The following is a 15,221-nucleotide window of genomic DNA, read 5'->3' as shown; positions in this document are numbered from 1 at the left end:
TCACCTTTCTGGTGGATACGGGGGCTACCTATTCGGTCCTTCCCTCTCATTCGGGCCTTACTCTTCCTTCCCAGATCACTGTTGTTGGGGTAGACGGAACTCCCTTTAACCCCAGCCAAACCCAACCCCTTTCTTGCTCCTATGAAGGGACCCCTTTCACCCACTCGTTCTTAGTCATACCCTCCTGCCCCGTGCCTCTGCTAGGCCGCGACATCTTATTTAAACTCCATGCCACCATCTCTTTCAACCACGCGGCACCCTCCTTCCTAATGGTTCTCCACCCAACTTTATCTCCCGACCCTGCACTCCCTGTCGCTAACCTCCTTCCTGATGTAAACCCGTCTGTATGGAATACAGACACCCCTACCATTGCCACTCACCATGAACCTGTCCGTATCCAACTAAAAGACCCTACCTCCTTTCCCAACCGTCCCCAGTTCCCAATCTCTAAGCAACACCTCCAGGGATTAAAACCTATCGTCACTTGCCTGCTGGCACAGAACCTCCTTGTCCTTACAAATTCCCCCTGTAATACCCCAATCCTCCCTGTTAAAAAAACCTCCGGCCAGTACCACCTGGACCAAGACCTCCTTATCATTAACTCTGCAGTCGTCCCTCTTTCTCCAGTCGTTCCCAATCCGTATACCTTACTCTCTCACATTCCCCCTGACACCTCTCATTTTTGTCTTCAACCTTAAAGACGCCTTCTTTACCCCATTCCCTTACACCCCGACTCTATGTTCCTCTTTGCCTTTACTTGGGAAGACCCTGACACACACCGAACACAACAGCTCACCTGGACCGTCCTCCCCCAGGGCTTTCGCGACAGCCCACATCTTTCTGGCCAAGCCCTAGCCTCTGATTTAGTCACCTGTGACCTTTCACCTTCCACTGTACTTCAATATGTCGATGATCTTCTTGTCTGCTCTCCTTCCCATAAGGAATGCCTCCTAACCTCTATCACACCCTCCTGACGGAAGCGCGCCATCTTCTTACCCGTTATTGCCGGAATGTCCCTAACAGCTTTACTCGTTGCCACGGGCCTCAGTGCCGAGGCCCTTATTAACTCCATAACCCAAACCCGGGACCTCACCAACCGCCTCCAGCTCGCTATAGATGTCTCTGCAGAAGCCCTAGACCTTCTCATGGCTGAAAAAGGGGGCACCTGCCTATTTCTTAAAGAAGAGTGCTGCTACTATGTCAACGAATCAGGTACAGTTGAAACCCAGGTAGTCGCCCTGCACAAACTGAGTGTAGAACTTCACCAACAAAAATTTGCTAATGACACTACTTCGTGGCGGCGCTCTTCTATGTTCTCCCTCCTCGCCTCCTTTCTGGGCCCTCTGCTGATAATCTGCATCCTTCTCTTCTTAGCTCTATGTTTTAGAGTTCCTAAAGACGCGGTTTCATGAGATATCCAGAGTCACTGTCCACCAAATGCTGCTCCTGCCGCTTGGCTCCTACCAGCCCGTTCCCCAATTGGGTGACGCGGACACCCCAGCTCCTTAAGATACCTTTCCTATGCTGCCCCTCCTCAGCAGGAAGCAGCCAGTCGACACCAACGTCCCATTTCCTATCTTAAGGAGTCAGGAATGTTTGGTTGCTCATGGGCGCCATTACACCAGCAGGAAGGTGGCTCAATACCTAAGATGGCCCGCGGCTCATGACCAAAGTTACAGCAGAGGCTTCCCGGGCTGTGGGATCAGCCAAACAGAGAAGTCCCCGCCCTGTAACCCCACCGACATCCTGGGCCAAAACCTTTAAAAACCGCGCCTATACCCTCGACACGTGCGACTTCTCTGGCCCCTTTCCTCGGGACCAGTGAACCTTGCCCGCAGACCCTAATAAAGCCTGTTTTATACTTCGCTTTGGCTTAATCTCACCCTCATTCTCATCTCCGGCCGATCATAGCCATGTCAGAAAGACAAGATTCACGTTAGCCTCATTCTTCTTTTATTATTCAAACCTGTTTGGTCACAAATACTACTGATTTGATCTCCCAGAACTCTCAAATCCATCTTTTTCTCCTTCCACTGCTATAATCTTAGTTTGAGTCATTAATGCTTAAAATAGACCCCTTTTTACTGCACTGTTTTGTTCTTTCAAACTCATTCTACCCACCACAAACAGAATGATCCTTTTAAGAACAAATTTGGTTTTAACTCTTAACTGCTTACAATATATTAAATGGTCTTATAGTATATCAAGACCAAGTTAAGTATTACACATTATCCTCTCTCAGTCTGGCTCCTATCTACTATATATCCAGCTTCTCCCTCATGGAGCCTCTATGTTTGAATGAAAACTACTCAGTGTTATCCAAACATGCTATCCACTTTCTTGGTTTACTCATGCTATTTTACTACTTCAACAGCCTACTATTTTTCCCATATACCTTCAATTCTGGCTCACTGAAATAAGTGTACTTCCAACTCTCCAAGAGAAGCATTGTAATTCATGAGTTTAGCATGCAATTAATTGTTCTTAGCGGAGCCAAGCCGATATAGTTGGCTAAGAGGCACAACAGAAGACCAGGAGAAGCTGATAGGAGCAACAGAATCAAGATTTAGACCTTGGAAATACCAGGTCCTTCAGAAGACAGAACCACTTGATTTCTTACTTCACCAACCCTGATAAAAATAAATCCATTCTGAACCTTCCCTACTTCCTAAACGGCATTCTTCTAGTTGCTAAGGCCAACAACCTCAAAATAGTCTTAGACTGTATTAATGGGGCTTTTAGTGACAGGTATACAAAAAAATGAAGCAAACAAAAAAAACAAGATAATTAAAAATATACAATGTATTTTTTATTGCATTTATATTTATTGCATGTTAGTATTTTTACTGTATTTATAAATCCAAAGTCATAATATAAACCTTGAACACTGATTTAGTTAAAATTCACAACCTTTGCAAAGATGGGAGACAGAGTATGTTAAACTACATGTTCATCTTCCACAGGAGGAAGTTAATAAAAGTAACGTATGAAGAAAAAAGCAGCATACATGTTACTTAGAAATAAGGAGATAAATCCAGAAGAAATAATTAAAATGTTAAAGTGGTTGTCACTGAAAGTGGAAACCAAAAAGGGCAGGTTTTTATAATATTTATTTTTTCAAGCTATGGATATATATTACACTATTTTACTTTTAAAATGTTAAATGGTCTAAGCACCAGGGCTACTCTACTCTTATTTAAAGTTCAAAATCCTAAGAGTTTCTAATTGGAAATTGCTCTAAGATTTTTTCCACATTGTTTTCCATAATGTTAAATTTGCCTTTCTAAAGAAGAAAGCAGAAATAAATACAACAGATCCTTCTTCAAGAAGAAAAGAGAGAAGTAATTTTATCCTTGGATTATCTGGCAGTTCCTCTGACTAGTATCTTACTCATTCAGGAGAGTAAACGTCAAAGAAAACACCTAAAGTGAACTTTCTTGGAGTTCAAGGACATTAAATGAGAACTGAGCACTTAAAGAAAAAAAAACCCTAGTACTTCAAACATTCTTAAGAAAAATTCTTTAGAAAGCTTAATAATGTTAACTACCATAACTGTAACAGAAGAGTAAAACAAAGTGATGACAAGGCATAGCTGATGCCCAATTCCACGATGCATGTTTCTCTGTCTATTAAGCTCTGGGGAAGAATATATCCGTCCTATAGAAGATCTTTCATTCTAACAACTAAATGCCATGTGATACTACCTAGGGTAGTCCATTTATAATCAAGACACTGATATTTGCTACAATTTGAAGTATACCCAATTTTACCTTTTCAAATGAGCTAATTTAAAACATACCTGAACTCTAAATCTCCAAGTCGATCCAACAGGAATTCCAGGAATAGGTCCATAATGATTAGAAGGAACAATAGTACATTCTCTAGTTCGACCAACACAGGCCATTCCCTACAAGTCACAGAACAAGCTGTCTGAGACACCAATTATATTAAATCGTAAAGCCCTTAAGTACTGTAAGAGGTGAATAAAATAGAAACCTATTTATGTGATTAACAATATATAACAATTTATGATTAAACTAACAATTATAACAAATTAATTTGTATCATTAAATAGTTATTTGTTAATATTTCTAATAAAGTATAATTTATAGCCTTACTACTGTTGTTATCGAAGCATTATAACATGCATTACAGTTCTAAACATTATAATTCAGAAGAAAAGGAGACTTTCTTCTTTACCCTTCCCCAGTCCCTCCGGCTTTCAGTACTAGCTGATGGCATCTTTGCTTTCTTTTTACTCATCTTGAGTCTTTCACCAGCCTTAACAACTTCACTGGAATCAGTTTTACAGGAAGGACAGTACCTTTAAAAAAAAAAAAAGATTTTGATAATACCATATTAAAGCCAATAACAAAGATCTTTCTTCATTAGAATGAGTTTTAAGATGTTACAATTAGTGTGTGTTATAGAGCTTCAGAGGGCATTTAAATATTAAACTTCAAAATATTTACATGGTTAGGCTAGTTAAAAAAAAACTTGTCGTTCTTTTAAAGAACTTAAAAGATTTTTATATCATAAATTCTCAAATTCAGTTCAAAAGCCAGTCCCATTTAAATGGCACTGTGCATTCTGATTTCATCACCAATCCTGAGAATGGAAATTATTCACTTGATGTTATCAGTTCCCAGTTCATAGTTACCTACTCCATGTAGCCTATAGAGCAAAGAAGACATCCATACCCATTTAGTTAATTTTAACTGCCTAATTATGGGATATCTTGTTTAGTGATATAGGGAAAAAAAATGTAAATAATTCAGGCCCTGATTCTGAGAAAATTAGGTAGGTGGTAAGATACACAAATTCAATGTAAAATTATGTATGAAAAAGCGATAAATACTATCAAGTGAAATCCCTACTAATTAGAAAATTAGGAAAGCTTCTAAAAGTTAATTTAAGGCTATTTTATTTGATGTGCTACCCTTTATAACTGTAATTTTATCAAAGATCTTAGGGTTAAAGCAGGCATGATCTCTAAGGGAAAAATAAGTTCAGAGGGTAAATATCCTGACAACATGATTTATAGACACAGAAAATATTTAAGGTTAAGGAGTTCCAGACGAAGTGAAGGACACTGACATAAATGTAGAGATATTCTATGGAGTAATCTAAGATGGTCTTCTGATTATATGATCCTAAATCACCTCTGGGATTCATTCCTTCAGCAGGTTTGTTCAGAACCTCCTTTATGTCAGGCACTATTTTGGTGCAGGGGATAAATGTTTGTGATCAAAATGTTTGTACACAGTAGTCAAGAATAATTAGAAATGCTATGTGTCTTTAGATAGTTAAAGCTCCTCAGGTGGTATTCCAGCTGAAATAAGAGGAGTCTGTCGTATGAAGAAGCAAGAGAAGGCATTCCAGGCAGAGACGTGAAGTGGAAAGGTCCTGAGGAAAGGAAGGAATGGTATGTTTTGAAGAATATAAAGTTCTCTCTACATATAAAGAACATGGGTAAAGTTGAAATTTAGTAAATAAAATTGATAGTGATAAGTGATGAGGTTAAAGAGTAGACAGAGGCCAGCTCATAGATGGCAAGGGCTTAGATTTTATTATAAGTGCAATAGGAAGATATTAGGGGGTTTTCGACGAGTAAGCTGATTCAGAACTTGGTAAGAGCATTTTGTTGCTATGGGAAAAAGGAAGCTGGTGGGCAATGTGAAAACCAGACTAGTTAGGCATTTATTATAGCAGTTTGGGGAAGAGATGGTGGTTTGGACTGGGGGGTGAGATGAGAGAAAGATTATGAAGAATGACAAGATATGCTCATATAATATTGGATGTATAGTATATAAGAGGGGTGATAGAGACTCAAAGATGAAGGTATTATAGATTGAAGATTGGAGGAGCAGGATTTTAGGCAGTGTGTTGGTAGAATCAAGATCACCATTTGGATTCATTAATTTTGTGATTCCAGGCAAGTAAGCAGTTGGATATAGGATTAGAAAGCTCAGGATAGATTAAATCTGAAGGTATAAATTCAGAACCATTAGCTTGGTATTTTAAGTCTCATGATTGGATGGGGTCATCTAGGGAGCAAGCATGAAGACAGAAAACAAATGAGTAGTGCTTTGGGAAAGACTGAAATCTGGTAGGTGAGAAAAAACCAACAAGCTACTAAGAAGGAAAGGCCAGTGAAATAGGAGGAAATTAGATCACATGGTATACAGTCTATAAAAAGAGCTAGCAGCTGAGCAGTATAAGAAGGAGAGGACTGAGAAGTCACCATGGGTTTGGCAATATGGAATGTATCTGTGAATGTGACATAAGTAGATACAGTGGAGTAGTGGAAAGGAAAGACTGGAGTGCTGAGTGCTGAGGTATGAATGGGGGGAGAGAAGTGGAAATTACCTGCGGAAATAGTTCTTGAGAAGCTTTGCAATGACGGGAGCACAGAAATAGGATAGGCAGCTGCTGGGGAAAATGGGATCAAGGAGTGTGTGTTGAAAACTTAAGAGATTCTAGGATACTAAAGAGAATGACCCAGTAATAGCAATTCAGGAAAGAAATTCACTCCAGGTTTGAAGTTTCTAAAAAGGCGACAGGATACAGAACTGTGAGAGCAGGTAAAACATTTTAGAGAAGCAGGAATATATTGCCCATAGAAACAAAAGAAAAATGAGACTTCAGAGGAAATATAGTTAATAGTGATGGTAAAATTCAGAGTGTGACCATGTGAGGTAGTGGTAGGGAGTGAAAGAAAATATATCCCTTCCTTTCTTCCACTAACCATACAGCCTCTGTTGTAATAAAATAAAAATTTTCCCAAAGGCTGAGGGGTGGAAGGCGTGGGGGAGGAGATGGAGAACAATCTATTCTTTACAATAATAACAGCTACCCCATTTTGATGTTAGTATTTCTGAGTATGCCATCCTTCCAACTTAAAAACCCTCCATGCTAGCAAAGTGGCCCATAGTTTAAAAAGAAAAAACTTAGCATGGCATTAAAAAGTTCATTATAACTTGGGGCACATTATTCCTAGTCTCCTTTCTAATCATTTCTTTTTGTAGGTAACACTACTCAATAGAAGAAATATAGATTCTGTCAAGTATATGTGACCTTGGTGCCTGGTTCTATTTATTGACCTCATAAGATTACACACAATAATCCATATAAAGCACTGTGTTAATGTCTAGCATATATTAAGCACTTAAAAACTCTTAATTGCTATTATAGAACATAATAGGTATATCTAAAATAATTGGTGGTTAGAGGGAACCATCCACAAAGGCTTCCGAGATGAGGCCATATTTAAGTGAAAACCTGAAGAATGCATATCATTCTGAAATTGAGCATAAAGAAAAATGTTTCTAAGAAGAAAGTGTGTCAAATGTAAAAGCCCAGAGAAGAGAAAGAACATGATTTAAAAAGCTGAAATATATTTAACATAATCTAGCTAAAGCACAGAATATTTGGTGAAATGGAAGAAGAAAAAGGTAAGAGGCTCTGTAACAACATAAATCATCTTAAGCAAAGAACAACACAATCAGACTTGGATTTTTAAAAGAACATAGTCTCTGTATTAGAGAGGAGATGAGAAAAATTAAATATGGAGCTAGAGACTAGACAGAAGCTGTTGTAATAATCGAATAAAGGTATCAATACCAAGTAACTATTGACTATAAATGTTAAGTACTTTAATATATATTATGTGTCTTTAGAAATTTATTCTTGGTGTTTCAAATGCCTATTTCACATTCAGTTCTTAACATAGTAACAACAACAACAACAAACCCTCGTAATCATACCAGTATTCCTCTTCAGGGACCTTATCCAAAGGTGGATTCAGGCAGTAAATATGATAGGCCATGTTACATTCATCACACAGAAGCTGCATGTTGGGGTCCTGTTTTCCACCACATATATGACAGGAGCAAGAATGGCATTTTTTATCTGGGTCTCCGCCACAAAAGTCACATTCAGGGTCATTTTTCCCTATTAAGGACAAAATTATAGTAAGCCCAATCTTAAAATCATTTTTATATCTACGAATCTTATAAAAAAAAACAAACAGGAAAATAGCATATACCCTTTTTAATTCAGAGAAGGGAACTGTAAGGAATAATCAAGTATAGGACTTACAGAATAAATGTCAGAACCTCATTCTAGGCTTATGAATCAAATTTTCAGGGATGAGGCCCAGATATGTACCAGCAATAAATCTAATTACACTCAACCATGAGGATCATGTACTTTTGCCTTAAAAATCTGTACTGATTAGACTCACAGTTCCCCAAATGTGCACCAAGATGCCCAGGGACAACGCACTGAACTCACTGGGGCACCAGAAGATATCTCAATAGTTCAAGGGAAAAATCATACTCTATTGAACAAAGTTGTTTGGACCTAACTACTTAATAAATAAAACTGTTAAGTACCATCTGTTCTGCAGATCCAAAAATTTCCTTGGATGGGCTGAATAGGCAGGAGAGGGCTGCTCGAAGTTAGCAAGCCCATTTTAGTTATGGGCTATGCCCCCAATATTCTCTTTATTAGTAACAGAAGTGGCATTTATGACTAAGTTGATTTTTATCCGATTTGTCAATTGCTTCAGAACTCTGGCAAGTAAGAGGTACCATTTATTGCCCCTCCTCATCTAAATCCAAACACCTTTTGAGAAAGCATTCTCTTGAAATTTTAAAATATACTTACGTACACGAAAAAGTCATACAGTAATATTCATAATACCAAAAGTTAAACTTAAATGTCAATCAAAAGAACAAGAGTTGGATAGATTTTATGAAAAACACACAGGTAGACAGGTATATTATATTCAAAAAGAAAATTACAGAATAACTTTTTAAGACAGAATTGTTTAAATATACGAAGATAAATTATAGAGCTAGAGGAAGAAGTCTAGAATGACATACACTGTTAAAAGTGATTACCTCCTGGGAGTTCTATATTATTTAAATTTATATAGTTCTGAATTTCTAACAAATGTACACAATACGTTTGTGAGGAAATTTATCATATCAAAGCTGATCTAGTAATAAGGGAAATGGAAAAAAGTACCTCGTAAATGAGAGAAGAAGGAAGGAAAAGGCTATTGATTTTAGTACTTTCTGACAGATCACTGCCTCTTCTTGCTAATGAAGAATACGATTTTATTTCACTTTCACTAGGTAGCTGTGACGACATATAAGCAATGAAAATATAGCAGACCTAAAATGCCAAAGGCATGTTTAGATTTCTGGTTTGGAGAGTCATCCAATCAATGGAAGTCTGGCTGTGGCTCTGAAATGGTTTCTTTATATACAAGTTCAAAGTTGTAGTTATAATCTGATTATCATTAGACAGAGAACAAAAATAAATGCAGTTATACCGAGTGGGAGAAAAAAGAGACGCAAGAAAAACCTAGTCAATCTTGGTTTTCTATCATGTTTTACTGAGAACAACTAAGTCATACTAAATAGGTTTACTCATCAAGTTACCTTCATTCCTAAGATATAACTATACAAATAGTCATACAGAGTTTGTCTTAAGAGTCTTATTCAAATCTAGATATATTAGCATTGCAGCCTCAAAAAATGAGAATAGTAACATGGAAGTCTATTTATTGACCTGTTAAAGTTCTTGTCTTATAATCTTGCACAACTGTGGTAAAAAGAAGTTAGGCAGGACCACTTTTGTCTTGTACATTTCATTTCCATAGTATCCTAGACATTGACATGTGGCATTAAGGCAATAAATTGCTCACCACAAAAAAACAATCAGAATTAAGAGAGTATGAGACACTGTAATCTAGTTGGAAAGACAGCTATTGAATCATGAATTTAAAAAAACCTAGAACCAAGTCCTACCTCTGTTACCAATTATTTATATGATATTAAGCACCTAAAATATATACAATGAAAAGGTAGGGCTGCATTCTAATGATTACATAAACCTTATTTATTATCCCCTAGAAATTCAAGGATAAATCAGCACTTATTCTCAGGTTTTACTGGTATAAAAATAAATCTCATTATTAAAAATTAATCTTGGACGGCTACAAAATTACTGAAATGGGATTCTTATTTGGACAGAACCTATAATAGAGAAAAGAGTGAGAAAATGGCAATGAAATGCCAAAATGAGAAAATATTCCTTTGAAAAAATTTTATCATTTGAGGAAAATCCATTAGACCAAAATACATCTTAGATCAAAACTGCCATCTTAAAAATAAATTTGTATGATCTACAGTTTTATACTTTCGTAAAAGTTATTCCCTGGCCAATTAAAATGACAATCATATATAACATATGCAATCTAGCCCATAAAAAAAGATTCATACTTAAAAACTTTCCATCTGCCAATGAAAGAGGATGGGCTCCAGGTTTCTCGATCTTGAAGATTTCATTTACAAATGTTATCTGGCAGTCATTTAATTTTCCTTCAGAACCCCTGTTTAAGAAATGAAGAAAGGTTAATTTCTGTCAGTAAAATCTAAACCATATGCAAATTAAAATAATTAAATAAAATAATTAAAAGTCAATTTGGAAACTCACTGAGCTTTGTTTACAAGTTGGGGTTATAGTTATTCCAATTGCTCTGTGTTATTGTTTCCAATAGAAAAAACAGTCCAATAGTAATTAGTTATCATTCAAAATTAAGTATAACTTAAGTGCAATATTAGGGGAAAAAATTAGAGACATCACTTAGGTTATCTGGTAAGAAGACAGCCACTTGTAAATTTAAAAACTAGAAATAACACTCTCAATTAAAATAAAAGGTATAAACATATTTCCAATAAATGAAGTTTCCAAGTAAAAAGATGACCTAATTAAAAAGAAGTCTTTCCAATACAAAGCCATATTTTTCATAGATACAATTTATACCTGTTTGCACATGTTTCCTCAAAGTCTTCTGCTATGACTGGATATGTACATTTCTCCTTTTGATGTGTCAACTTTTGCTTTATATTTTGAAGCTATGTTATTGGATACATACAGATTTAGGATTCTTTCATCTTATAAAATGTCTCTGTGTTTCTACTAATGCATTCTGTATCAATAATTTTGGGGGGGAGGGGTTAGCATTTGCTTGATGACTTTTTCTATTCTTTCAACTTTTCTTTTAAAACTGTTGTCAAATATACACAAATGCAGAAAACTTCACAAATATATAGTTTAACCAAACATAAGGTGCACATCCTTGCGATCACCATCCATGTCACAAGACAGAACTGTCAACTACTTTAGTCCTTGACATGCTCCCTCTAAAGAGTTACATTTATCTTAATTTTCTTGTCTTAACATTTGTCTGCTTCCCTAAGCATATATTTTTGCCTGTTTTTACAAACTCTACAATTCCCATGCAATCTTTCTTTCTTGCAATTTGTTGAAGAATCCCCATCATTTGTCCTACAAGTTTCCCACAGTCTTGATTTTGATATTTGCATTCCCAACGTGTATTTAAAATATTTTTTCTGTTGTTTGTATATCCAGTAAATTGACAGTTGGATATGGAGTAGAGGTATAAAAAAACAAAAAAACCTTGGTCCGCTACCTGTTTTTGTAAATAAAGTTTTACTGGAATATAACTATCCCTACTCATTTATATATTCTCTATATCTGGTTTCCTGCTACAATGGCAGAATTGAGTAATTTTGACAGAGACCATCTGGCCACCAAAGGTTAAGCTATTTACTATCTGGCCCTCTACAAAAAGAAATTTTTTTGTCAAACCTTGCTACAAATGCTTAATCAAATTCAGGTTCACTTTTTGGTAAAACTATTTATAGGTATATTTCCATCAGGAAGCATCTAGTTACTTAGTTGTCTTTTTCTATGACGACAGCATTCACAGTTGCACAATGACTAGACTAATTCATTGAGGATTAGAAAATGTTGATATTCCAGTTCTATCATTCCCTTCTGATTTATTTGCTGGGATAATTCCATAAAGAGAACCTTGACCTCGTGGATTATTTGTTGACTCAGTAGTATAGCTCATACAACAAATGTATATCCTTTCTTTAGCAGTTTTTCAAAGAAACAGTTCCTCTAACATCCTACATAGGTGACCAATCAGTTTCTATATTACTAAAAATTCCTATCTTTGAGGTGTTTCAATCTGCTGTAGTTATTTTCCTTATCCATGTTCAAACTGTCGCATTGTAAGCCAATGGAATCTTCCAGTTGACTCCCTAATTTTTCTGACAAGAATTTAGCAGTCTTTGTGGGCTTCTTTGTTATGTATAAGATGTTCAAATTCATCTTATACATTTTCTGCCCCCAGACTGTTTCTTTTAGGTGTACATGGCATTTCAAGACCACAATTCAGGCACTAGAAAAACTGCACCTGAATTGATCACTAGTTCTAGGCTTTTTCAGTGGACAGAGCTACAAAATTGAAACATTCAGGACTAAAGACATGATTCTCTATATAGAAAACTCTAAAGACTCCACAAGAACATTACTAGAAACAATAAGCAAACACAGTAGTCTCTGGATACAGAATCGACATTCAAGAACCCATAGCATTCCTTTACTCTAATAATGAAGTGTCAGAAAAAGAAGTGGAAAAAGTAATTCCTTTTGTAATTGCAACAACAAAAAAATACCTAGGAATACATTTAATGAAACATGTGAAGGACCTATATAATGAAATCTACAAGACCCTATTAAAAGAAATCAAATAAGATACAAAGAAATGAAAAGATATTCCGTGTTCTTGGATTGGAAGAATCAACATAATTAAAATGATCATATTACTGGAAGCATTATACAGATTTAATGTAATCCCCATCAAAATCTCATCGGCATTTTTTTTTAAAGAAATGGAACAAAAAATCATCAGATTTGTATGGAAGCACAAAAGACCCCGAATTGCCACAGCCATCCTGAGAAAAAAGAACGAGGCTGGAGGCATCACTCTGCCTGATTTCAACTTACACTACAAAGTGACAGTAACCAAACAGCATGGTATTGGCAGGAAAACAGACATACCGACCAGTGAAACAGAATCGAGAGTCCAGAAGTAAACCCACATTTAAATGGGCAAATAATTTTCGACAAAAAAGCCAAAAACATACGGTGGAGAAAGGAAAGTCTCTTTAATAAATGGTGTTGGGAACGTTGGAAAGCCATCTGCAAAAGAATGAAATTAGACTGCTGTCTATCACCATAAGCCAAAATTAACTCAAAATGGATTAAGGACCTGAATATAAGATCTGAAACATTAAATGCATAGAAGAAAACATAGGAATGAAATTAAAGGACCTTGGACTTAAAGAGGATTTTATGAATCTGACCTCAAAAGCAAGGGAAGTGAAAGCTAAAATAAATAAATGAGACTATATCAAACTAAAAAGCTTCTGCTCAGAAAAAGAAATCATCAAGGTAAAGAGACAACCATCTCAATGGGAAAACATATTTGCAAGCAATGCTTCTGATAAGGGCCTAATATCCAAAATATACAAAGAACTCATACAACTCAATAACAATAAAACAAATGATCCAATAAAAAAATGGAAAGAGGACCTGAACAGACTCTTCTTCCTAAAAGACATACACATGGCCTACAAAAATGTGAAAAGATGCTCAACATCGCTAGCTATTAAGGAAATGCAAATCAAAACCACAATAAGATACCATGTCACACCTGTTAAAATAGCTATAATCAACAGAACGAGTTAATAACAAATGATGGAGAGAATGCAGAGAAAAAGGAACCCTCATACACTGCTGGTGGGACTGCAAATTGGTACAGCCACTATGGAAAACAGTATGGAGGTTCCTGAACAAACTAAGAATTGATCTACCATATGATCCAGCAATCCCTCTATTGGGTATTTACCCCAAAGACTTGAAAACCCATATCCAAGAAGATATATGCACACTGATGTTCATAGCAGCATTATTCACAGTGGCCAGGACCTGGAAGCAACTGAAGTGTCCTAGGATAGATTGGCTAAAGAAGCTGTGGTACATATATACACAATGGAATATTACTCAGCCATAAGAAGAGATGAAACAGTGCCATTTGTGACAACCTGGATGGACCTCAAGATAATCATGCTAAATGAAATAAGCCAGAGAGAAAAAGTTGAAAATCACATGATATCACTTATATGTGGGGTATAAACCTAAAAGCAACAAACAGAGACTCAGGGACATGGACAATGAACTAGTGGTTACCAGAGGGTAGGAGGTGGGGGAGAAAGGGAGAGGTAGATGGGATAAAGGGGGTCAAATATAGGGCATTAGGGGGATGGTGAAGTGGTAAAGGGGATCAAATATATGGTAGCTGAAAGAAACTGGACTTTAGGTGGTAATCACACAATAGAATATATAGATGTCAAATGATAATGTACACCTGAAAATTATAGAATTGTATTAACCAATGTTACCCCAATAAACTTAATAAAAAAAAAAGAAAAAGAAAATCCTAGTTCTCAGACACCAGTAATACCTAAATTAGAATGCTACACTTTGCTTTATCCCATATTATATACATTCTCATCAGTTGTCATAATTACTAAAAATGCTTTAAAATTTCTCTATTTCCCCACATCTTAGTCATATTTATTTCTGATTGCATATCCATTACATGTTATTCTTTTTCCTTTATATATCTCCTTTAGTCCTAGTTCTAAAGGTAGCAATATTTTTAATGTTTATAATCACTCTTTGTCAAATTCTCTTCAGTCATGTTGATGGTCTGAAGCTAGTTCTCTAGAAGATTCCCCGGGGAGAGTTCAGACCATTGCCTCCCCTAGTTTTGACAAATTAATGAGAATTGTCTCCAGCCTTTGCACTGAAGGCCAGTTTGGCTAGACTTAAAATCCTTGGCTCAACTTTTCTTGACTCATGCGTGTTTTTCCGGGATGCTTTCCTTGTAAGGGTGTTATCTTAGTTCCTGATTTTTTTCTTTTTCTTCTAATTTTATATGGAATTTGACATGAGTGCTTTTCTTGTTTTTATAAAACTCATTTTCTTTAAACTTTAGGGGCTATAATTTCACTTAGCTTTCTAGTTCACAGACATAGAGTTTCACAGAACTCACTATTTTTGTTGATTTTTGGAGCATTCAACACTATGGCTACTAATCTAGATGGACAAAAAATCAAATCAGTAGTTATCTAGGGGCCAAGGCTGAGAGTGATGGTGGTAACTTTAATGGAGCCCATAGGAATTTTGGGGGGTGATGAAAATGTTCTATATCTGGATTACAGTGGTGACACATGTAGATTCACTTCTCAATATTCACTTAATAC

The 15,221-nt window shown here is 36.3% G+C and overlaps 1 protein-coding gene across 1 annotated transcript in view; it reads right to left on the bottom strand.

Annotated features, from left to right (window-relative positions):
• UHRF2 (ubiquitin like with PHD and ring finger domains 2) overlaps window positions 1-15,221 on the bottom strand; it is a 70,534-nt gene that overhangs the window by 19,814 nt on the left and 35,499 nt on the right. The window contains exons 5-8 of the mRNA XM_036238579.1: window positions 10,296-10,405; window positions 7,767-7,953; window positions 4,201-4,324; window positions 3,800-3,907 (exon numbers count right to left, since the gene is read on the bottom strand). Of these exons, the coding sequence (XP_036094472.1) occupies window positions 3,800-3,907; window positions 4,201-4,324; window positions 7,767-7,953; window positions 10,296-10,405 (529 nt within the window). The remainder of the gene's footprint in view (window positions 1-3,799; window positions 3,908-4,200; window positions 4,325-7,766; window positions 7,954-10,295; window positions 10,406-15,221) is intronic.

The sequence above is a fragment of the Rousettus aegyptiacus genome, unplaced genomic scaffold, assembly GCF_014176215.1.
Source record: "Rousettus aegyptiacus isolate mRouAeg1 unplaced genomic scaffold, mRouAeg1.p scaffold_m13_p_3, whole genome shotgun sequence".
Classification (NCBI taxonomy): Eukaryota; Metazoa; Chordata; class Mammalia; order Chiroptera; family Pteropodidae; genus Rousettus; species Rousettus aegyptiacus.
Note: the sequence above shows the minus strand (reverse complement) of the source record. Positions and strands in the feature narration are given on the sequence as shown.